The following is a 26,513-nucleotide window of genomic DNA, read 5'->3' on the forward strand; positions in this document are numbered from 1 at the left end:
ATGCAGTAGCCATTTGCTCTGGATTACCTGAGCTTTCTGTAACATAGTCATGACTTGTTTCCAATAACTTAACCTTTAAATTCTGTAACATCTGTAGAAAGAAAATAACCACAGCATTTCTGAGAAAGACATGTATCAGAAAGGCTGATCAAATATGACACAAGGCAGCTTAAAATTTTTTGCCCAAATGCAATCTCTTCCAAACGCATGTATTCTAAGATTTCTAGGCATAGAAATAAAAGATAATGCTCTTCGTGGGCAGTGAACTCCCAGTAGACAACAGAGCTTCTTCTCCCACTGTTCCAAGGGGAGAAAATACAGAGTTTCTTTGGTCACAGAAATGGACTTTAAAAAAAAAAAAAAAAAAAAGACACAATATTCTTCAGGGACATGCAGTTTAAAAAAGAGTTCTCACAGACAACACAAAGACATAGGCTAGCAAGAGTTGCAGCATCTTTTGTATGTGAAGAAATAGATTTCCTCTGAATTACCACTATGCTATGTACTGCTGAGATGATACCTGTTTCCTCAGACCTGAATGCTTGAAAGATGTCCAAGAGAAGCATAGATTAATTTTCACCTCCAGGGAGATTTCTCCATCTTAAGCCTGAACAGTTTTGGTGATGCTGAAAACAGTATCAAGGAACACTTCTTGGCCAACATAAATATGGGGCACAGAGCTCGTTTCTAGGCATTTCTGCATCTATAATTTTACATACATTTCTTTCTTCACAAAATGTGAAAGCCTGTGGTTTTGTTCCTTTTAATTATGGTTGTAAGTGCTGATCCTGGGATACATTTATTCTTCCTCTATGGCCTCTTTTGCATCACAGAAGTGTCTTATAAAAGGATATCCTCTTACTGTGAGAACAAGAGGTACTGCAAACCTGCCAGGCACCATCATCATCACAGTCTTCCTCCATATTCAAACTCAAGGCATCCCTCAGAAAAATCAGTTACAAATTACTGGGTTTGTTTCCTTCAAAGGAAGAGAGAGTTTAGAGTTTCTCTTCTAAAGAACAATGAAGATAACTACTGTGCTGACAACAGTAACTCTAGACACTCTGCTACTGCGTGACATACAGACCACTGGAGGTAGAAAACTTTTTATAGAACATTTTAACATGTCACCTTATAGAAGGTTAGTCAATCCTCCAGCCAACCTGCATCTGGGATTCAAATGTGTCCAGTTCAGCTTGGGAAAAATTTTCACTTCCTCTTACTCAGAGAGCTGAGTTATTTTAGACAAATTGTGGCAAAGATGGCAGAAGACAGCACTGTCAAACAGTGTGACTCCCTGCCACCTTCATCTACTGCTCTCTCTACTATTTTCAGAATCAAGGATAGAAAGGAGCTGTTATTCATCCAGGAGGCGAGAGCCAGATTCAAGAAGCTTAAGCCAAAAGACCTTCCAAGTATGCTTTCCTTCTTCTGTTCTGAATGGCAAAACATCTGTCACCCTGGAAAGCCATGACTCCTGATGGCGCGAAAGTGAACAAAACAAATTTAGGTGGCCTGCTGGACCGTGGAACGGTTTTCAGATGTTCCCCTCACCTTACTGAATTAAACTGCTAATACTTTGGGCAAATCTCTTCATGATATATGCTGTGATACAACTGCTGGGGATACAGACAATGAATACTTCTATCCACTTTTCTACCTCAAACTTTTATAGTTCTTTATAGATCCTTACCTTCAACACTATTCTCCTCGATGCCCTTACTCATGGAAGCACAAGTACATATGCCAACAAATGACTACTACAAGGACACCAAAATATTTGTAGTCAGTCAGGTTGCAAAGCTACTTTAGGTGGTTAAAATGTGATTATATTTAACTATTAATAATAAAATCCTGTTCTTTCCCTGTTGATAAAAATTAACAATATACCTGATTTCATTTATAATGCCAACTCAGCACAAACAAAAAACAAATTAACAATCCCCACCCAGTTTTACTAATGCTTAAATGTAATGAAAATATAACCTCACTACCGGGCAACACGTCTGCTCACTGGAAAGCCAGATACACAGAGTTCAAATAAATAAGTATTTCATAGCCAAAACTGTTTTTTTAAATGCATGACACTTTTTCTATGTTGTTAACACTTGTTACCAAGTTTACAATAATATTTAATGCCCAATTCCTATGTAGGCACTTTCATCTGATTTTCAGGTGCCAGTTCATTGCGCTGCACTATACCACAAAAGCAAGCAGAAAGAAGGAAGCTGAAGCTGAAAACAGGACAGGCATTAAAAAAAATGACCCTCCTTACAAGGACAATTAGATCCTGCACTTCGGAGATAACGGCACAGACATAATAAGTGGAACTGATCATTGACTTTTAATAAAAAATCGCATACAGGCACGGCAGGGTTTTCTATAAATCTAAACACAATTCTTTTCAATTTGGTTTGGCCTTTTCTTGAGAAGTTGATAGATGAGCAATTTTTTTCCTGTTCTTTATATTGGAAGATTAATTAGATACACCACTGGTGGAACCAAAGGAATAAAAGGCTTGTGCATTTTCAGGCCCTTTCTGCAGTTATCTCCTTCGCTCTTCTGTTGCATTTGTGTTGTCTTACCACCTCTCACAATAGTAAAAAACCCCCAAGTATCTAGATAAATATACATATATACATATAAACACAAAGAGAGAGAATACACTAGAGAGGAGAGAGCAAGTGAGCTACTTTTACTTCTTTCCATTGAAACTCACATAAATCAATACGTAATTCCTTGTTAAACCATGCCTGCAAGAAATTACTTCCAGATAAAACAGCAACAGAGGTGTGAATAAAATAATTTGCCCACATCAGTAAGGTGTGAGCTTCAAAACAGCGGTTTGAATTCAAAACATTTAAATAGCAACATTATTAAAGTAAATATTTTTTAAAACTACACAAAGAACAATTCTGAAATGAGAAAAAGCTTAGCACAGCTTCTGCTACCTTAGCCTTTTCTTTTTGACTCTGCTAGTAGAGCTATTCTCTATGAGCCATACTAGGGTCCTGGTGCAAGCCACAACTGTGGGTGCACCCAGCTGGGATGAATAACCTTGTCAGTACAGTGACAGGTGACAAAAATGTGTGTGTTTGCTTCGCATTGAAAAAGGCCCAGTTTTTTCTCAAGGCCATTTGTTCCTCTCACCCAAGGTGCTGAGAGCAGCAACCCTGTAAAAACTGCTGGGGAGCCTTTTTTCCTCCAAGGAGGGGAGAGATTTACATGGTTAGGAAGAAGCTTCTCTTAGAACTTCAATATACCAGGTCTTTCATGCCACTGCTGCTGCTGAAAGATGAGACAAGGAGTCACTGTAATGCCTGAGCCATGTAAAAGAATGTATCATTACAGATGCTGCCCCATAACAGAAAAATCTTCCCTGTGGGTTCCTTTGCTCAGTTCCTGTATAGCCCCTCACCCTCACTGGGCACGAGGGGTGCAAACCCACAGTTAACTGCCCAGTATCTCTCCACCTACCTGTCTGCTATGCTCAACTTCATGGCATTTCCACATCTGCTATGTAACACATTTTGAATGTTAGCTCTGCTCCATTTCCAAATATCACAGGAAGGTCCCAGCGAAATGGGCACAACTCCCTGAGTTCACTTGACAACTGTCAAACCAGGACATTTTCGTATGGAGAAAACCTCCCAGTGAGATTTACTTTCTCCCATTCTACAACTCAACTGACTGAAGTTGAGTGTAAGAATAGAGGTGCTAGGCTTCCTATAATTAAATCAAACGACGTTACAATCTCTTTAGGACCTACACAGATGTCTACCAGAGAAATTGCATTACAAGATGCAAAAGGCAACGGAGGCAGATTTAGTGAGTACGCAGAATGTGTTAGCTGTTTGAATAAAACAGCACCATTAAGCTTAACTTTCATTATTCTAGAATATGCTCTTTCTTCATTCATTCATTTATCAAATTGGGCTTCCAGAGACATAGAAAAGCCTCTGAAATCCCTTGTAAAGAGAGAAAAATCAGAAAAAAAAAAAAAGGCCCCTCCCCAAGCATGAGTACAAAAAACATTGGAAATCATTCTATGAAGTAGGAAATTAGGGTAATTCCTTATTCTACAGACATAATATGCAGCGTCCTCTGGTCAGGTAGAAAATTATCATCCCCAAACCCATTTTTACAACCGTAATTATTACCAACTACTCTAGGAGAAACATGCCCCTCCCTCTGTAAAGGCCATTGCAAAATTAAAGTTATGGTCACTACAGATTAGAAAACTAACAGGAAACAAAGGAGGACAAGCCCTCATTCATTATCTCTAGATTTTCATCTTTTCTTAAATTTCATTAACCCTTAAATTAGCATCTGACACCCTACTCGGGGAATTTATGTCTTTCTCCTCTGTTTGACTGTTCCTGAGCTGGGAAACGTGTGCAATATTGGGCTCAAACTGCCCTAAGAGTCTCAGCAGATACCTTCATAGATTCAGCCTCTTCTACCTGAACGTATCTTGAACTCTGCAAATGTTGGCAAAATCCATCATCTAGGTATTAGCAGGACCCTAATTTTGCATATATGCATGTAAAATGCATATGCCAAAACCAAAGGGAAATTTCTTAGGCCATATTATTTCATAGTATGAATTAGTTCCAACACATTCCTAAACCATGGAATACGACCCAACAATTAACTGCTGGAAAATACTACTATTATTTTCATTCCACTGACCTTGTGCACAGTGATTTCCTCATTGGTGAAAGATAAAAATTCAGACCTGATGAGTAATCACCATGGATAGTCCTTAATTGAACGAGACATTCTCTACCACATTTTAAAAACAATTTTCAATTAATAGGAGCTTTTTTCTTTGTATTTGCAGGACTGTTCTCAAGGGATAGACTGGTGCTAATTATTTTCAGTTTAAAAATAGGATAATAAAACTACTGCTACAAAATTCAAGGGTTAAGTCCAGAAATCACCAAGTATTTTTTCCAAATCCAAAAACACCAAGTATTTTTTCACTTGCCTTCTCTAAGACCATGTCAGCTAGAGCTCAAGGAAAAAAAAAAAAAAAAAGAAGCAAGTAGAGGTGGATCATTACATGTTAAAACTTCCATTTTGTTTTGTAGTAATGTGAGGGGAAAAAAAAAAAAGAAACACTGGAAAAGACCTAGCAAGGGTATGAAACCTGGCCGCATCATGACTCTGTTTTCGCATTTTTATGCTTCTGTAATTAGCTCAGAAACATAAAGAAAATACTCCCTGGCACTTACTGTGTGATACTCTAAAAACATCTGGTGTTTAGTCTACAAATGCTAATACAGAAGTGAGAAGCAGCTGAAGGACACACAGTGCCCCATTCATACAGCAGAAGAAAACATGTTTAAGGGTCTTGTTTGTTGGTGTGGTTTTTTTTAACAGAACAAGTTTTGCTGCATTCAACAAGACAGACAGCTACTCTTCATATAACCTCTGCATTCCTTGGGACCTCTTTGAGTGATGATTATCAAGACTACAATTTCCTATTTGAGCATTTCCTGCAATTATTAGCTCCTGTTTGTAAATAAATAACATGATTATAATCATCTAATTATAGAATCATGGAATAATTGAGGTTGGAAGGGACCTCTGGTGAACATCTTGTCTAAATCACACCCTCAAAGCAGGGTTAGCTACAACAGGTTGGTTCAGGGCCAGTTGCATTTTGAGTATCTCCACAGACGGAGATGCCACAGTGTCCTTGGGCAACTGTTCCTGTGTCTGATCACCCCTGAAGTTAATAAATAGCTTTAAAATATGAATTATTTCATTTTGTGCTCACTGCTTCTTGTCTGTCTACTGGACACCACTGAGAAAAGCCTGGCTCCCTATTCTTTAGTCCCTCCCACCAGGTATTTATCTATATTGATAACATCCCCCGAGCCTTCTCTGCTCCAGACTGAACAGCCCCAGCTCTCTCAGTCTTTCCTCATAGGAGAGATGCTCCAGTCCCTTCATCATCTTTACGGCCCTTCATTGGGCTCTCACCTTTGTAGCTATGTCTCTCTCCTCCTGGGGAGACCAGGCCCGGACACGGTCCCCTGGATGTGTCTCACCACTGCTGAGCAGAGGAGAAGGATCCCTTCCTTGACCTGCTGGCAACACTCCTCCCAACGCAGCCAGGATACCACCGGCCTCCTCTGCAGCAGGAGCTCACTGCTGGCTCATGTTCAACCTGGTGCCTACCAGGACCCCCAGGTCCTTTTCTGTCAAGCTATTTTCCAGCCAGCTGGCCCCCAGCAGGTACTGGTGTATGCAGTTCTTCCTCCCAAGTGCAGGACCTTGCACTTCCCTTTGTCGAACTTCATGAGATTCCTGCTGGCTCGTTCCTCTAGCCTTGTCAAGGTCCCTCTGGATGGTAGCAAACCCATCCGGTCCATCAGCCACTCCTCCCAGCTTTGTGTCATCTGCAAACTTGCTGAGGGTGCGCTCTGCTCTGTCACTCACGTCATGAAGAGGCTAAGTAGTATTGGTCACAGTATCAATCTCTGAGGTAAAACACTAATGACTGGCCTCCGGCTGGACATCCTGCTGCTGATCACAACCGTTTGAACCAAGCAATTCAGCCAGATTCCCATCCACCTCACTGTCCACTTATTTAGTCCATATTCATCAGTTTGTCTATAATGATGTTATGGGAGAGTGCCTACACTTGCTATACTTGAGATAAACAACATTCTCAGCTCTCCCCTCATCCACCAGGACAGTCATCTCATCATAGCAGACTATTAGGTTGGTTAAGCATGATTCACCCTTCATAAAACCATGTTGATGACTCCCGATCACCTTCTTCATTATGAGGGGATTTTCTCTTCAGCCTATCAAATATTTCATGTCCCATCTCCAGTCAGAGGTTATGTTCCTGTGATTCAGATTTGGCTCTCTAAGGACATTCTAGTTGGCAAAAGTGAGAAAAGTTGATCCAAATAAATAAAAACTGTGAGTGTGAAGTCAGTTCAACCCTTCCTTGTATGTTTTAATTTAATGTGGGACATCGAGTTAACAGAGTCAAGGCATCGCATAATCACTCAGTAGGGATGCGTAACAGAAATACTAAGATCAGTCTGAAAGAAGGATGAATGGAAGCCTCCGCATCCAAAAGCACCAGAAGAAATGATACAGAGAATGGGTTATGAGAACGGCATGTATTGATAAGCAAGGATACAAGTGACAGGAGTCAAACTGACAAACGATGAGAAATGTCTTGCTACATCTAGACCAGAAGGCCAGCACTCTGGTGAGGCCATACTAGAGATGACAAGCCAGTCGGAGACCTGCAGCAGAGCTACAGTACATCACCTCTGCCAAGAGGAAACGAGGCTGGAAGCCACAAACCCACCCGCAATGAGGAAAGAGAGACAAAGGATGGCAATGACAGGCTGAGGCCAGTAAGCTTCTGAGGGAAAAGACCACAGCATGAGAACTCCTAAAGAGTACACAAAAATTTGTCTAAAAGTCAGTTTATTGTCATCAGTTAAGAGGAACCCGAGAGACATAGTGAGGACTTTATAACCACTGTCCCTCACCCTCATCACACACAAGTGATCCTGGCTAGACAGAAGCCTTGGTGTTGGTGAGCACGTGGCTATCAGTATGAGTGGCATCTATGACAGAAGGAGTGCAAGTGAGTGAAAAGAGATTCATTTAAAGTAAATATCATCCTCCCCACCAATGAGGTCTTACACTGAGTTTCCTCACATTAAGTTCCTGAAGTCTTTCACATTTTCGCTGCTTTAAATACATCACCTATGTTCAAAGTCTTCCCTATTTAGATTAACCTTCCTGACTACGCCATTAATCCTGAAAACAACCTTACCTAAAAGCCTCTGAGTTTCACAACACTCCTCTCCATGAGCTTAGTTGTTCCTAGCTTAACTATCAGAAGACTGTTCAAGGGACAGTTTAGAACCCCTCCTATGTCTTCTATCTGAACAAGGAATGAGTTGCATGCCCAGTGCGGAAGCAGAACCCAACTCCCAACTATACTCATTACAAGGGTGGGGTGTTACTGACACAGCAGAAGGTAACCGGAATCTTCTACTTTTTCCCATCCCTGATAACCCCCGGTCTTGGCCCTGAATTTTCCCTCCATTCCAATAATTCTTGCTAGTCCTCTTGTACTCCTGTCACGGAGGAGAGCGCCTTGACTCCATGTCTGCTGTACTCATCTGTGTTTTTCTCTTACACGCTAGAATCCAGAATGTGTGAAATCCTGTGTATGCAGTGGATTCACTGTCAAATCCTTCAGCTGCCTTCCCATTCACATCGATGAACAGTTCAGAATTTTATTCTCTGCTTTTAAAAGGCCCCATGTGCTGAACCCATATGAGGCACTATGCACTGAACATCTGCTTCAAATGCATTTCAAAATACTTTCCCAACAAAACACACCATATACATATGTACCCAATAAAATTTGAAAAATTAATGAAAAATAACATCATGTGGCACACAATATATTGCACAAGAAAATGAGAAAGGTAGGCCCCAAAAAACTGACAAATATCTCTTCCAAAAAGTACCATGAGGACTTCTATGTTAACCTCCCATCAGAAAAATACACAGTGAGTAAACAACATAAAGATGATTTTCCTGTACTTGATGAGTCCTTAAATTACTCATTTTCAAGAACTGAGCAGAGGACTAAATACTAAACATCAAACTGTAGTCTTTTACTCCCAAATACTCTCTTTCAGCAGCAGAGTTGAAATCCAAGTCCAATTTTAATAAAACCTCTGCACAGATTTTCTTTTTTCTGGATGGAATAAACATTAGTATGGCAAGCCCCATTCTTTCACCAGATCAGTATTTTAACCAGTATGGAAAAAGCCCTTGCTTAATAAACTATGAAATTAAGCACCACAAAAGGAAATGAATAAATATATTGAAAGAGATTAAAAAAGGCAGGGTGTTAGAGGAGCATTCTTTCTGATGGGATGTTCTCAGCCCATTATCAGGCCACACGAAACACACGTTTCCCATCAGTGCTCACATTCCAAGAAATAACAAAAGCACTTTTTTCCAAGATCAAATGTTAAGCCTATCCATAGCTATACATACTCCAACAAAAAATCCCAGAAAAAATAGCAGACCTTTCAAATGACAGCTTTGTGAACCTCTGTGGCCATTTTTAACAGAAGACTTCCATCCTCAAAAATTTACAGTCAGGCTCCTCTAATTTGCCATCATTCAGTACAAGCCCAATACTTGTGCTCCAGACATTCAAGAAGCCTGCCTTTTGACAGCATGGTCTTGGTTAGGGTAGAATATAAAAAGATATTCTGTCTTGGTAAGCTTGATATACAAACAAAACTAAGTTTCTACCCCAATGCAATTGTATTATACAGCAGTACTCAGCAAATAAATATCTTCTGGTCAAAACAAATAATATCTGACCTTTGGTTGCACAATTATCATACAGTCGATTAATTGGTTTAGTGTAATCACTGTTTATAAATCAATTAATGAATTAGCAAGTTCTGATAATTCAGTTTGTGTGATCATGAATCAGTTTTCTATTTTAATTATTAGCTTGTACTGAAGCAAAGAGGGAAAAGCTCAGAGCTTTACTTTCTTTAAATATAAAATGTGTGGGTGCATGTGTGTGTATAAATACACAAACATATACAAAAAGTAATAAACTAATGATTTCATTACTTTACTTTCCACACACTACTGCCATTCTTAACATTGCACCTGACTGTACAAACCCTGGGTGAATGAGAAGAAAAGAAGACCATCCTTACCTTAATGTTGCAAGCTTGTTCCATCAGTCTTCTGGCGTTCTCTTCAGCTCTGTACCTCTTGGGCAACTGAACCCTGAAGAATTTTAAAGCTCCTTCAAAATCAGCTTGTAGAAGGTCCTCTTTTGAGGTCTGCAATTAAACATAGGGAACTACTGTAAACACTGAGAACATGCAGTCATGCTCTTTTACTGGATTTGTCATTTACTGAATGTATTCCAAACCACCAATATTCACATTAGCTCAAAAACATCCTCCTTGAAATCAGCTCTCTAACTCATATCTCATAAAACAAAACAGAAGCTACAGCATATCCAAGGAATCCTAGGCAGAGCAGCACGATCAGAGGACTGTAACACATTAATGTATTTTATCCTTCTGTACCTGCAGGGTAAGAAAAGGATTCTGGCTCAGCCTGTCAAGATGTCACTCAGTGAGGAGAAAAACAAAACCCAAGCAAACAACAAAAACCTAGGAGAATTTATAATATTTCCTAGACAGCTTGTGCATTAGACCATTGCTGATTCTCATAATGCTGCCCTAAAAAGACAATGTATATATAGATATATATGGTTGCAGACATGAATAGCAGAAGCAGAAATGCATATGACTCATAAGAGGCATCAGCAAGTCAATGTGCAGAAGTCTGTGACACAATTTCTTAAGGAACTCTGTGCCAGAAAATGTTTTACATGCTTATTTCTCCATCTCTTATAATACTGTACCTCTCAGTGTTGTATCAAGCCTAACAGGTCAGAAAATGTTAAACATTCAACATTAATCCAGTTCTGCTACTGATGGAGTAATATGATTCACAGGGACAAATGTATTCATCTTCAGATTTACCAAGAACTACACCAAGAGATTTAGCAGATATGAAATACCAAGCCTTGGGATAGCTCCTTTAAAAAGTTTACAGGAACCGTGTGTCCAGACAAGAGATTTAGGATGTCATCTCAAAAACATGAATTTCAAGATCTTTAACCCAGAAAGAATGAGCGAAAATGCGTCAACATACAGACTAGTGTCATGGAGACCGGTGCTGTGTATTGCGGTATTACTACAAATACCTCAGAGGCAGCTCAGGTACCTTTGGTTAGGGTTAACTGCTGAATTAATTGCTCAAGTACCACCGCCAACATTTTCATGTGTGCATCCTCCGCCTTCTCATGAGTAACGCCCTTTGTAATTTTTTGCCTTGTTATACGCAGTAGGTATATTACATACACATAGTTTCAAAGTTTGATTCTTAACTATATTCTCATCCACGCAAAATTCTTTGCTGTCTCCAATTTCAGACGTGTTTCCAGAAAACACACTTCAGCCAAACACAAGAGATTTGACCCTGCACAGGGAGAATGGGGAGAAACTGTGCAGCCTTTGACACGCAAGAGGTGAGGCTCGATGATACTATTATTTCCCTTGGGTGTTAAATTTGTTTTAAATAAATAAAAATAATTATCACTACAATGCAGAGAAAATTTTAATCTTATTTATGAATCCTCCCTATGCACCCTACAAACTAGCATCGCTAGTTCATTTACATTAAAATAATTATGTCTACTATGTAATAGTCCTTCTTAAAAGCAAACTGAACTTCAATACGGTGCTGCAGATTTGTAACAGTAATACTCAAACCTAGCTCGACATATTCCACATTTCTGCTGAAAATGCTAGAGCTGACTACCCAGAGGGTCTATCAAAAATAGCAATTTACCCAAACTTTATTTGGTGGGGGGAAGGGAGAAGGGTTTTTGAAGGCATTTGAAATTAGGTACCAAACTTGGAACAGCAACAGAAATTAAGGGGGTATTTTCATGGTTATCCAGTATCTCTGATAGCAGAGAGCATAAGCAGACATCAGAGGTGTGCCACCCCAACACTGATAATCATCACTGCTCTGTGCTCAATCTTTCACTTTGGGAATGGGCATAGCACTATCTCCTTTGATGTCCTCAATCAAGAGCCTACAAGGACAAAATCTACGCTGTACATGTTTACCTATCACCCTATGTATTTTCAGAGATTATTATATTGTATACCCTAATGGGCACTCCGTAGTAATTTTTGCTACATTAATTGCAAGGAAAGAGTGAGAAAACTCCAAATGCAAGTGGAGTAGCTTCAGCGGATCCATTTCCCCAGGACTGCAGCATTTTTAAAGCAGACAACTTTCTGTCATCAAAATCCTCAGAGTTCTCCCAAGATCTATTTGATCCTCCCTTCATTCGCAGCCAAGGAAGCTGCTGGGTCATCACTGCAGGGACACAAGAAAAGCTGCCTTCAGGATGCCGATGAGAAATGTTCAGCTTCACAAACTATCACATCTGATTCTGTCCACAAAAATTTGGCAGAAGGACTATTTGGCTGAGACTCAATCAGACAAGATCGATGTAGTGTTGACAGAAAGCTGGTGCAAGTTGGGTATCTGATGAATCAGACCCACTCATGAATGCGGCTATGGCCAACGCATCCGTTTCCTCTTCCTAACGTCATATTTCTCCTGGACAAGTTTTACTGAGGTTAGATGTGCTTTTGCCCCACTTGAGACTAGATCACCATTTCATATCCATGATGGGCTACATTTAAGATGATCTGCAAGTTGCAGAGCATGGTGGGAGCAGCCTGTCATGCAGGCAGCATGCAGCATCACTGCCAAAACCCATGCTGGCAACCAAGCTGCTTCTGGGCAAAGTTCAGCTGGGTAATGTTGATCGAAAAGCAGTAAATGGTTTGCTAACCAGCTTACTTGAAAGTGATTTCTTTCCTTCCCTCTCAGTGATGTTGACAGCTGTGATCACTATAGAATTCAAATAGACTTCCCTATTACATTGCAAGCGTGCCTTCTCAGGAGAGAAGCTCTCCTGCATTTCCAGTCCCCTCCTCTTCCTCACACCGTGGCAGCCTCTCCCATCCTCCTCCGAAACCTGGCCCCAAACACAACTCTGACCCCAGGTGTAAAGGGACATCAGCCAACCTGTAAAACCAATTTTGCTGCTGTTGGTGGTTTTACACAGAAGGTGCTCTGATACTGCAATGCTGAATGACGGGTAATCTCCCAGACAGGCTGGCTGGTACGTGCTTCCAACAGAGTGGGAGGGTGTTTTCAATTAAGACTTCTGGACAGTTGCTCCCAACTCAAAACAAACACCAAACACACTTTTTGCCAAAGTTTCAGCATTCATTAGGAGCTAAGCTATCCTAATTTTAAGCATGTATTCTTCCTAGGAGTCCTGCTAGACATTTTTATTTTAATTTTGTATTTAATTTCTTTTTCTTAAATTATCATAATACATTGAGAGTTTTGAATTTACTTTTTTTTAGAAATCAGAGGAGGAAAAAACCTAAAAAAAAAAAAACCCAACAATTAAATTACCCTGCCAAACTTTAGAAAAGCACATGCACCTACCCCTTACGTCCACAGCACTTCATTTACAAATAAATACCAAAAAAGCCAGAGGCAAATACGTCAGAAAAACAGCAATTACATGTAAAACATTTAAAGTCAGATTTAATTCTCCTAGGCTTCTGCTTGAATCACTATTACAATACTATTTTAACAGCCTGAAAACATATTACTCATCTAAAATTGTAACTATTGACAATTTTGAGTTCTCAACCCTGAAAAACCTTTAGTCAATGAAAATCCCATAAGAATAATGGTGAATCAGGCAAAGAACTTCTGTGACAGAGTTCACTGAACTAAGATTATAGTTACGAAAAATTATAACCCATCACATTGTATAGTTTGATATGAGTGGTAAAGCCTATACTATTCAGCTCTTTCTACTTTGCTGAATATTTTAATTTCATTAATCTGTTGATCAAAAAGTTACATTTCACTATTAAAATCACAAGAAACCAAAGTAACATTTTGAGAGCAACATTAACTGGGTTGTGTACTTTGCATATTTTCTGCAAACTAACCTCTTCAGGTACTGTTTAAAACCAGGAAGCAACATAAAACCAGTGTGTGTGTGTGTATATATGCAGTACAAAAAAAATTTAAAAAATAGCAATGGTGGCATCCTAAGATTCACATCTCTTGACACTTTGTGATTTTAATCAATAAATCATAAAGACGTTTCAGGAACCTTTTGGCAGCTGTTTGACAGGCAGAGATTTGTAAATTTGTTGGTCTGTGTCACTCAGCTTGTGGAACTCATCAACAACTTATTTCACTAAACCATCTGTAAGTTTAATGAACCAATAATTAAAAGTTTGGCAGGTGCATTGCATTTTTGTGCACTCAGGGACTTCAGGGCATTTTTTTATTATTCTAGATGTGATTTTCAAATAATCATATTTTTGGTTAAAACATATTTTTAAAACCAGGCAAAAGAGGAAACTCACTGAGAACTATGACCAAAAGTCTCAGCTTGCCTTTTAGGGTTTGACTAAATATGCCCTCGAATGTCCTTCCCACATTGCTTAAGTATTTCAATATATTCATAAAATTATCTTATATGGATTAGTTGAAACTAAGGGAAAACCCCTTCCCAGAAGTACTAGCAACACTTTCAACTGTAAAGGTAAAGTTCTGGAAAACCACAAATGTTCAAAAAACATGAATGGAATTCGAGAGACTTAAATGATGTTAATTTTGATTACTTATTTTAAAGTAAATAATATTACTACTACCTTCCCCCAAATATTTAGGAAAATGTGATTAAGACGAAGGACAAAGCCTTGGCTTTTTTCTTTAATTTAATTTCTCTGTCTTCAATTATTAATTCTGCAGTCTCATTTATTCCTGACTATATCAACTACAACTCATATTCCCCTCTGGGAACTAATACTGCAGAAGAAATTTCAGATCAACCACACCACACTTACTTAATTTAATTCTTCCTCCTTCATACAAACAGATAAAAATTACTAATTTCCATAGAATTCTATGTATACAGTATGTATATTTTAAATTTCTATAGAATGTCAGTGAGCACAAACTGCCTTTTTTACACTTTAATGAACATGTGTCAGGAACAAGACAAAGTTAAAGGCTGAAAAGAATCTGGCCATAGTCTACTCCACTCCACTATTTAATTTGCTACTGGTAAATTCATACTGCTTATATGTATCCTTACACTGATTTTTCAGAACATAGTATTTAATCTATAACACACACAGATGTGGTTTTAAGTTCTTTTTAAGAAGATATGCAGTGCAAAATCAACGTATGCGAGCTATTTTTTCTAACCTGATAGTTCCTCTTCCACTGGTAGCAACAAGACTGCAATGCTGCATGGTGCACGACAGTGCACTGTGCTGCCCTTAAACACGAGCCACAGACCTGACCTGATCAGTTCAACGACTCCAAGAGGATGAAGTTGACCTTCTGTGCTGCCAAGGAGCGTGAGGGTGGATAAACTTGGGATCCAGGCCTGGGAAAGTTCGATGGGTAAAGCTACGCTGCTACAGTTACACTGACACACACTTATAGCAGAATACATCAAAAGACTCCTTTTACTGGCATCACTTATGTCCATTTCTTTACTGTGAAAGCTATACTGTCACAAACATTTTTTGCTAAATAAAATCTGTGCGGTCTGTAAAACATGGTTTGGTACAAAAGCGTTATGGAAAAAAAACAGCTTCGGTTTTGTGCGCAGTGAGTTGGCATCCATAAATATGGCAATAATCTTGTGTACACCCAGTAGCATCCCTCTGCTGAAAATTTCACCACTGTATTTATATGTAGCTTCGGATTTACAAAGGTAGCGTTCATCCTGCCACATAAAATACTGATGAATGCGGATAAGTGCAAACACAAAATCTACTAGCTTCATCCACCCAGAGCCATCCCAAATGGGATAAACCCACTCAGAATTAGTGCTGTTTCACTTGCCCATCATTGCAGTTAGCTGATGCAGTGAGTAGGTGATCTGAATTTTTCTAAAGCTGGCATAAAGGTTACAGATTATATTTCTCACATAACACTACAATGGCACATATTCTGCCAGTCCTAGGGATTTATTCCCAAAACCACAGCAGGAGAAGCATATGCACATAAAAAAGAATCTAGTTCTTAGTTTTATGAAACACTGAGGTTTTGAAGTATCTTCAGTTCTGATTAAAGTACAAATTCTTGGTCCTCAGAGATTTCTCATTTTTAAAAAATTATCAGAAACTTAGTCTCTCCTCCTCTATGGAAGGAGTATATGTCAAAATTGATAGATGTCAGAAGAGGTATATTTAGCTAATAAAACCTGACAGGAAAATCACATTGACTCCACAAGTCAAGACTCTCTAATAACACAAGCATTATTTGTATTGTTTTGCCTTTTCCCCCCCTCTTTTTTTCTTCTTTAATAAACAATATTATGTCATTCAGCAAAGCTAAGCTGCCTGGGTGATGAAGTATGCTAAATTTCCTGGTATTCTCCATCTGGAGGGCCAGAATACAAAGCCTGATTAAGTCAAGTGAAAAAGAGCTTAGTGGTTTTGTCTCTGCTTTCCTTAGAGCTCATCACAAAACAATTCAGAATGATTTGGCAGTCCTTGCCCAAGAGACCATCAGTGCTAAAGCAGCTGGATGGGTTGGAGGAGTGTTTAGGTACGCTTGGAAGTAAACTGGAATAATGCTTATACATACAACAGATTCAACCATGCGTTATTAGTCCCCATGACAGGCACTATAACCAATTCTACAAGTGACTGTAGGTATCCAAATTCATCTGCACTTTGCTAGCAATCAGAGACTTTGTGGGTTTTTTTATTTCCATCTAACATCTCACAGCACAGGGACACACTGGTTCAACCACCCACCCTTTTTTTTTTTTTTTTTTTGACACTGAACATCTTATAATACACAGAGCACATTCATTTATGTGAGTGTACTGCAGAACACGGAGATAGGTTTCAGCAGCACGATGAAAACACTAGACAGGTCACTGTATATAACTACGGCACAGGACTGCACAGGGTATGGAAATAAAAGAAAGGCACCATCCCACTAGAAAATGGGACGGGATCAGTAAAGAACTCTCTTCACATGCATCACATAAAAATGACATTCTGTTGTACAATGCCATCGACCAAGTTTACCTCTGACCTGCAGCCAGGTTTAGTTACAATATCTGAGAGCAGACTCAGCTAGGACTAGGTACTGACTTCTGGATTCGCCACTATTTTGTGGTTTTGAGGTTGCTTTGTACAGCAGTAGAAATGATAAAAGCGTACTTCTCTGTACTCTGACATGCCACACCAATTTCAGGCCATTTCACATACAGCATCATTTGCTACGACAGATAAAAACACCTTTGACAATTTATTTCCCAGATAATTCTACACATGTATTTTAAACTTTTTTACATACTGTCAACTGCCTTTTCAAAATCAAACACAGAAACAGCAGAAAACCAAAATATATCCACATAGCTTGATTTTTTATGAATGTTTAAAACTAACCTTTGATGTCACAACTATAAAATTTGAAATGCTGAGCACTAATGCACTTTCCATCAGTATCTAGAAGTAGAGAGGGCATGCTGCTTATTTGGAATCATTACAGGACTGAGAACAAAAGCATTCATGGCTTTAGGAAAGATTTTTTTTATAATGCAGCCCGGGTTGTGAACCTTCAGAGCTAGTTAAGGAGTGGCACCGATCCCCATTAGCAGGACTAGCGTCCAGCGCTCCCAAGCTAACATGAAAAAGAAAGGCTCAGTCCTTAGGAGATGGATTATGAGAAACCGAGAGCGAAAAATAAGCGACCTCTCACACCTCCCTTCAGTGTCAAGACTCCTGGGGGGGAAGGAGGTTTGGGAGGAAAGATGGCAAATTCGCAATGAATTAATCTGAAGAAAACATGATCTCACCGCAAGCAGTCGAGGCACAAATAGGCGATGCCCCATTCCCAGAAGTTCCAGCACCCGACATGCATACTCATTCACCAGCTTGCTTCTCTCGTCATGCATGTCCTGGGACTTTTTGACAGGTGGTGTGAGCTTGGCAGCTGGGGTTTTGCAAGGTACCCCTTCTTCCATGAGCAGTAAGTAGTAAGTATCCAGAGTGAGAAGAACAGGCTTTGAACCGCAATTTCAAAAAGTGCAAGATTAGGAGAGCCAGCCTCAGATCTTTGAAATGGGCTCGGATGGCTGCCTACAGCAACGCCCGTCGGTCTCTCAGAAAGAGAAAAGCATCTTTGCTAAGAATCAAGGAAAAATATGATCCACTGTGCTGGCTCAGCCAGAGTCCAAAGTAGATTTGTAAAACAAACCAGAGAAAACATGGATCTAAAAAATGTACCGAAAAAGCAGGAAAATGGCAGAAAATGAGTGCAGGAAAGCTCAGATGGGAGAAAAGCACCGGAGAGCTTTCAAGGCTCAGTCTCTGTGGATGTGTGTGGAAGCAGACAGCAGCAGCATAAGAGCAATAAAGCCAGGGCAGTTCTGAAGCTGCAAAGAGAAAAGGATGAGCTCATTGCAATCTCTGATTCGTGACAAGCGTGGCGGCTGCCGCTGCTGCCTCTCGCTGTGAATCAGTAATGAAGGGGTAGGCAAGGAGGGGGCTGGGAGGAAGAGGAGGAGGAGGGGGTGAATGAGCATGCAGAGAGCCTCTCGGGGGAGAATGCCGTAATAAGAAGCCAATAGTGAGCGGCTGGACAGCTGAGCTCCCCCTCCCCGTCTGCCTTAAATCAATTCAGCTGTGAGGGTTTTTTGCTGTTGAATCCCAAGCTTACGGTACATGAACTGCATCTTCTAACATTCGATGGTTAGGAAGAAACGGGCCTGCCAGCCGATATAATGACTTGTATTCGATCTGCTTCTGAATAATGCCAATACGGACTCGGTGCAACCCAGAGACGGGCAGGTAGGGCAGGAGACCCTCATCCCTCCTGGATGATGAATGGGAGAGGGGCAAGGACATCGTGATGGGCTGCTGGTGAGGAGAGAGCAGCAGGCAGCTTCTGAGAAGCCATAGCCCATCTTTGCATAGCCTGTGCAGGACTGAACTAAATAATTTAAAATAATGATCATTTCCAGCACTGTGTTCTCAGGAGGCATTTCTAAATCTGGAGACGACGGGCAGAGAGGGAATGATGTCAGCACACGCATTTGAATCGATTCTAGAAATTAACTGCCCATTTTGTAAGGAAAATGCTATGATGTCACACCTTAAATTGCCTCGCATCACTCCAGTGGAGGGAACAGGCCACGTGCCTCTGCCATCTGGGTAAAGACAGCCTAGCAGGTATTACTTCATTTCGTAGGTCTGTGTTTTAGAAAGTATGTTTTTATGCTGCTTCATTATTGAATTGCCTAATTACAAAATGGGCTATGTAACGGAACAATACACATTTCTGACGGGAGCAGACAGTAATATTCCATATGTATCTAACATACAGAAAGGTGGCAATTTAAAATATTGTGGTTTACATCCACAGACCTCCTCACATTAATGGCAAACACTTCTGCAAATGTATATTTAAGCTCTAAAAATCATTTGTCTAACATGTCAAGAAAAACATATTTAGTTAAAATACTAATGCAAAGTAAAAAACCGTAGCATGGGGTCGTTGAATTGAAATAATAAACATGTTCATGAGTAGTTAAAATATGAAAATCATTTTAAGCTACTGTGAACAAGCCTAAATAAGTACTGCAAAAAGCAGAGAAAATTAGAAAAAGAAATGAATTGCTTTCAGTCTGATATACCACCTATAGTGGATTCCTTTCAAATACAAATAAACTTTCTTGGACGAGATTTTGTTTTTTTAAAATGGGACATTATTACCAAAAGCAGCCCCATCCACACAGGTCACCTTGGCTCACAGTGACACACGAAGCAGGTGAGAAAACAGTTAAAGCAGAACCAGCAGAAGTCATAGGTCAAAGATGACAGATGACAACAATGAGGCCTCAACGATTTATCCTCTGGTGATATGGGATTTAAGTCAACTAAAGCACCTGCAAATTTTGTGCAGTATCACGTAAGCTATTTAATACAGGCAGTCTTCTGAAAGCTGATTTAAGTATCTCAGGTTGTGAAACACAATTTTGCAGAAGAAAATCTTCTGTATGGACTAGCCCACAGAGCAGGGTTCTGAAGAGGTGGAGGTTACAGCATTTCTGTCTAGGCTGAGATTGGGGGTATTTACTGAAGTCCTTTTCGAGAGAAGCCACGACTCTTTCTCTTAAGAAAAAAGAAACCACAACCAACACATATTTCATTCCAGTTTAAGATTATAGTAAAGAATGTAATGGGAACTCTCCTATACTTTCCAAACTCCCCACGCATGCAGTTCCAGAGATTCTGGTTTATTCTGGCCAATGTGACTCTCATTTATAAGAAGGGTCGGAGGGAGGATCCGGGGAACTACAGGCCTGTCAGCCTGACCTCGGTACTGGGGAAGATTATGGAACGGTTTGTCTAGAGAGCACTCACATGGCAACTCCAGGAAAAGAGGGGGATCAGGCCCAGTCAGCATGGGTTTACAAAAGGCAGGTCCTGCTTGACCAACCTGATCTCCTTCTATGACCAGGTGACCCGCCTAGTGGATGAGGGAAAGGCTGTGGATGTTATTTTCCTTGACTTCAGCAAGGCGTTTGACACTGTCTCTCATGGCATACTCCTTGAGAAGCTGGCGTCTCGTGGCCTGGATAAGTGCACTATTCACTGGGTGAAAAACTGGCTGGATGGCCGAGCCCAGAGGGTTGTGGTGAATGGGGTGAAATCCAGTTGGCGGCGGGTCACAAGTGGTGTTCCTCAGGGCTCGGTGTTGGGGCCAGTTCTGTTTAATATCTTTATTGATGATTTGGATGAGGGGATTGAGTGCACCCTCAGCAAGTTTGCAGATGACACCAAGTTGGGAGGCAGGGTCGATCTGCTTGAGGGTAGGGAGGCTCTACAGAGGGATCTGGACAGGCTGGATCGATGGGCTGAGGCCAATCGTATGAAGTTCAACAAGGCCAAGTGCCGGGTCCTGCACTTCGGTCACGGCAACCCCATGCAGCGCTACAGGCTTGGGGAAGAGTGGCTGGAAAGCTGCCCGGCAGAGAAAGACCTGGGGGTGCTGGTTGACAGCCGGCTGAATATGAGCCAGCAGTGTGCCCAGGTGGCCAAGAAGGCCAATGGCATCCTGGCCTGTATCAGGAACAGCGTGGCCAGCAGGAACAGGGAGGTGGTTGTTCCCCTGTACTCGGCACTGGTGAGGCCGCACCTCGAGTACTGTGTTCAGTTTTGGGCCCCTCACTACAGGAAAGACATGGAGGGGCTGGAGCGTGTCCAGAGAAGGGCAACCAAGCTGGTGAGGGGCCTGGAGCACAAGTCTTATGAGGAGCGGCTGAGAGAACTGGGGTTGTTTAGCCTGGAGAAAAGGAGGCTGAGGGGAGACCTTATCGCTCTCTACAACTACCTGAAAGGGGGTTGTAGTGAGGTGGGTGCTTGTGGGATACTTGGAAAGTAATGGGCACATAGTGAACAATCCAGACTCGATAGAATTGATCAATTTATGAGCCAAGGATGTTTTGTAGGCAGCAGGCTTCAAGGACGCTTTGCTTGTGGACACATATTTAGCTAACGGTAGTAAGAGCATTCCAGACGCCTTTAGAAGGCCTTGAACAGAATAAACAAGAAGACAAAAAAAGAAAGATACCAATTAGAAGAACACAGGTGCGCATTCCACGATAAAGGGAACTTGGCACAAAGAACCTCAATTCGGCAGCTTATCTTGACCAATTAGACTGAGACAAGTTTCGCAAGTTTTAGTTAATACAACCAATTATGCCTTATGTTTATGCGCGTGTACAGTGTTGATATAACCAATCATTAGGTGTAACTAGGCGCGTGGACAGCTCATGCTAACCAATCTCTAATTTGTTTATGCGTGAACAGTAACTAGAATGAACATATAAACCGAGCTATCTTGGCAATAAAGTGGCATCTGCTTGATCATATTGGTTGTGTGCAGTGTCCGTGACTTCCGCGTCAACAGGTGCTGGTCTCTTCCGTCAGGTGGCTGGAGATAGGACGAGAGGGAATGGCCTCAAGTTGCGGTAAGGGAGATTTAGGTTAGATATTAGGAAAAATTTTTTTACTGAGAGGGTTGTCAAACATTGGAATGGGCTGCCCAGGGAAGTGGTTGAGTCACCATCCCTGGAGGTATTCAAAAAGCGAGTGGACAGGGTACTCCAGGACATGGTTTAGGGGGCATGGTTAATGGTTGGACTGGATGATCTTGAAGGTCTTTTCCAACCAAAATGATTCTATGATTCTATGATTATCTAGTTTGTTATTATGTGTAGAGGTAAACACCACAATGCCAATCAGTTTTCCATCACAGGTTAAATTTTCTGCTTACCAGACTGTATGTTTGTAGGGTGAAAGGGTTTAAAGGAAAGGAAGTAGCTTGTCATATTGTTGTCTTAATTTTTAAAGTGTTTCCACCTAATTTAAACACCCGCTGGTAAATGTGATATTCTACAAACGTTAGGTTCTATCTTCCATATGCGAATGAAAACATTGCTCAAAACATTAAAAAGGAAGAAATAAGAGCATTACACTGCATGTATTGGGAAGCAAGTTACAGAACTGACTAGAAGCACAGAGGTGAATGGGCAGAGACGCTGGTGACTTGTGGGCAAAACAGGCAAGAGGACAGATAATTCAAAGCACTGTCCGTGTAAAAAGCCTTAAATTCTTCCTTGCATAAATCAGACTATAATAAGCTAATAGCTGACTCTCATCCTTATAGAAATGCAGGTTTCGTTCATTTAGGGTAAGGTCTGGGCTTATGAAAAATGGAATGAAGTGATTATTAAATAAAGTCTTTAATTCTAGAAAGTTATAATAGGATCCAATAGTTAGAAGCTAAAACCAGATGAATTCAGGTTATAAATATGGTGCAAATTTTTAGGAATGAGGAAAATTAACCACAGGATTAGCTTCCCCAGAAATGTGGTCTACTACCATCATTATGATTTTTACATTAGGCCTGGATTTCTTGTTTAAGAACAGGTCTCTAGAATCCAAAAAATTCCAAAGCTTGACAAAACCCCCCTTAATTATCAGGTGAAATCCAATGCTCCATGTTTTTCAGGAAGTCCTTTCACACAGCATAAGAGTGAACCATCATTCAGATTTGCAGTTTGAGACTTTTTACACTCCCTGCCATTCTTAAATACTTCTACATCCTCATGAACACTACATCTTATTTTTATCAGTGTCTGACCAGGAATTGTGACTTTTCCCTCATGTAAACTTCACTACTCCTACCCATGCCATTAGATTACTGTCCTGCATTCTTCAGAAGGGCCTGACTGAAGTCAACTTAAAAGCTAAAAATGGCCCAAAAGGCAGTAACTTGCACACCAAGCAGAATGTCTTAGGATAAATGCATGTTACTCGTGCTTTGATTTCCATGTTGTAGACTATCTGGTCTTTAAGTACAGTTAAATTCTGTTTCTGGCCTTCCTATCCATGAAATGCCTGTTTACTCACATGTACTGATGCAGTTCAGATCTGCTCAGACGTACACAGCTGAGGTCCACTGAACTCACAAGAAGTAGCTAATGGCAAAATATTCTCTAACAAATAAAACCATATAGAGAAATTATCTATATTTTCTGAATTCTGTAGCAAGATACCAAGGATCTTGATGGGGAGTCCTTTATAAATCTCTGTACTTTAAAATATACCAAATTAGAAGAACATATAGAAGGCTACAGAACATAAAAATATCCATATATGTATACACACACATATATGTATATAAAAACTGAGAAAATATTTGGGAAAGACTCATGGGATTCCATGAAAAATGACAGGTTTCTATCATTTTATGACAGTCAAAGTGAGAGCTTTGTGCTTCTTGTACTGTTTCCTATGGGGAAAAACGTATGTGCCATCATGACTATTGCAGCTTCTATCTTTAATATTTTGCCAAGAGTGCACAAAGCCTGAACACAAACGTGTTAGTTTTAGGTGTTCATACTGGTTTAGTTCCCAGATAACAGTGTTCTCACTGGCATGTTTAACAAGGCATGACAACTTGCTGTAAAAACTGGCAACCTGCCCACCTTGCATAATTTTAAAATTAGGACCCTATGTGAGCACTATATATTTCTTTCTCCCTCTCTGCACCCCCTGCCTGCCCACATTCTCCCTGTGCGAGCAGCCCAGCCTTCTCTGTCCTCTCTCTGACCCAGTCCTTCCTGCAAAACCACCAGTCATCTTGTCTCCTATCCTGCGCTTTGTGTTGACAAGAATATCAACTTTTTACGATAATGGGGCACAGTACTGAAAGGTCAGTACTGAGATAAACTAACCATTTTTGTAATTGCTGTATCAACTGCTAATTGATCAATGCTGATGTATGATAGCATCTCTCTTTTCTATGCCAACTGTAAAAAAAAAAAAAATTGGATTGCCTTTAACATTTTAGTGGCAAAAATTACTGACTTTGAAAAGCTAAATAGACTCTAAAACTGGAAGAACAAAAAAGGAAGTTCTCTTTCAAATTAATTCCTATAAAAGGATAAGACAAATTCTGCACCAGAACAGCCCTGAAAATCCATACAAATTACATCATGGCCACAATAAAAGCTTCACCTCTTACCTTATCAGAAATTACTTTGTCCTTTCTGTTCTTCAGGTCTAATCACAACTGTGTAATCTGTATTTAGTGAAGTTTACATCTTTATCATTATTAGAGACAACATGATAAAACAATTTATTTTCACAGTAGATTCCATCAGAGATCTGCTCTGGGGTCATGCTGGTTGGCCTATCCTTAAATGGCTTGGAAAAGAGGGTGAATCATGAGGTGACAATGTTTGCAAACGCTACTAAATTATTCAGGGTTTTAAAGACAGGGGCTTACAGTAAAGAATTGCAGAAGGACTGTAAGAGACTGAATGACTGGGCAATAGTACAGTAAATGAAAGTCAATGTAGATAAATGTAAATTGATGCATATGGGGAACGGTATCAATTTTATATATAAATGATAGACTCTGAGCTGACAATTGCTACTCAGGAATGAATCTTAAGAGTCGCTGTGGACAGTTCCATGAAAATATCAGCTCAGTCCACAGCAGAGGTCACCAAAATACTTCAAATGGCAGGAATTAATAGGAAAGGAATAGAGATCTAAACAGAGAACGCCATTATTCTACAGTATAACTCCATGATGTGTTTTCATCTTTGATATTATCCATTACTCTGGTCCTTCCACCTCAAAAAGGAGGTAATAGAGACAGAGAATTATTTATAGAGAGAATAAGGCTCACCAGAGGCTTCCAAATGAGCAGACAAAAAATAGACATAAGATTATTAAGCCTGGAAAATAGACAGTTGATGAGGGATATGTAGACTTACAAAATCACGAGTGGTGTGGAAAAAGTGAAGAGTTACTAACTGTCCAAAATGCCTTCCAACACAGGAACCAGGAACCTCACATGAAACTCATAGGTGACAGGTTCAAAGCAAACAAAATGTTAATTAAGCTGACAAAATCTCTGTGGCTACTAGTTTACACATGTTCAAAAAGTCACTGGACAAACCCATGGAATAACAATCCATACAGAGTTATTAAACACGAGACACCACTACTTTCTCAGAGGGTCTCCAAGACACAAATTGCCAGAGGAAAAAAAAAAAAGAGTATTATTGCCCTGTTCTTAAGAGTCTTTCCCATGTATCCACTGTTGGCAACAAGATACTGTGGTAGATAAACCTGCGAGTCTGATCTGGAATGACTATTTGTATGGTTTTATATACTTCAATTACATACTTAAGAAAAATTTTTCCCACAGAATCACAAGATTTGCTAGGTACATAAGACATATACAATATATTTAAATAATAATAAAAAATTAATTATTAATAAAAAATAATAGCATCAAACAGAACTATATGTAGTGCTGAAAACACCACCTTCAGTTTCCAACATCTAAAAATTACAGAGAATATAATGGGGAGGTGTTGTCAATATATAAATCAGTGTTCAGCGCTGCTAAAGAAATGCAGTCCAACAAATTCTATGTCACTTTCTCTGCTTTCAGTCTTCTATTCCTTCAAAGAGAGAACATGTCTCCTCCCTCAAAATTGAATATTTATGGTGAACATTCACCTAGTAGAAATTTAACTGATTTTAGGTGTGAGGAGGAGATCAAATGGGCTAAGTAGTAAGTAGTCAGGACAGGATAGATTTTTAGCATGCAGAAAAATGTAGACATTTAAAAAAAGAAAATTGATTATATTAAGGCTGGAAAATCAGTAGTCTGGAAGTTGAATGATTCTCGACATTTTCAGGCACAGATTTCTCCTTCTAAAGAGATAACCACCAAGTCATCAAATACTGTTTTTTGGGGTAGGGGAAGTGGGTCTGGGGGAGGAATTCTTCAGCCCAGCAAAACCTACAGTTTAAGGACATCCTCAATTTAGGAACTAGAAATATAAAAACAGTGATCTGAGAGCCTCTTAAAAACTGAATTTCTTGTCCTCTGCCTAATGGAGAAGACCTTGAAAACAGAACAGTTGGTTCTGATCTCTAGCACCCAAGAGTTAGGATTCTCTTCTCTATCAGAAGCCTCAGCTCTTATTCTAGTATCAGCTACATAAAGAAGCTATAAAAAAACCTGGTATAAAGAACATCTATTTTGCCTTAGATTCTAATGTGGACACTTCTCTTTTATCTTGAAAAGAGCCTTTTGAAGACTTAATGCACTAACAGAGTGCACTAAACCAGATCACCTAGAATCAAAACCAGTTTAGGTTGGAAAGGAACCCTGTATCTCACTTCATCCAACCTCTGGCTTAAAGC

The 26,513-nt window shown here is 40.0% G+C and overlaps 1 protein-coding gene across 1 annotated transcript in view; it reads right to left on the reverse strand.

Annotated features, from left to right (window-relative positions):
- RABGAP1L (RAB GTPase activating protein 1 like) overlaps positions 1 to 26,513 on the reverse strand; it is a 265,155-nt gene that overhangs the window by 59,563 nt on the left and 179,079 nt on the right. Inside the window, 1 exon segment of the mRNA XM_052801837.1 lies at positions 9,750 to 9,878. Within this exon segment, the coding sequence (XP_052657797.1) occupies positions 9,750 to 9,878 (129 nt within the window).

Source organism: Harpia harpyja, chromosome 11, assembly GCF_026419915.1.
Source record: "Harpia harpyja isolate bHarHar1 chromosome 11, bHarHar1 primary haplotype, whole genome shotgun sequence".
Taxonomy (NCBI): Eukaryota; Metazoa; Chordata; class Aves; order Accipitriformes; family Accipitridae; genus Harpia; species Harpia harpyja.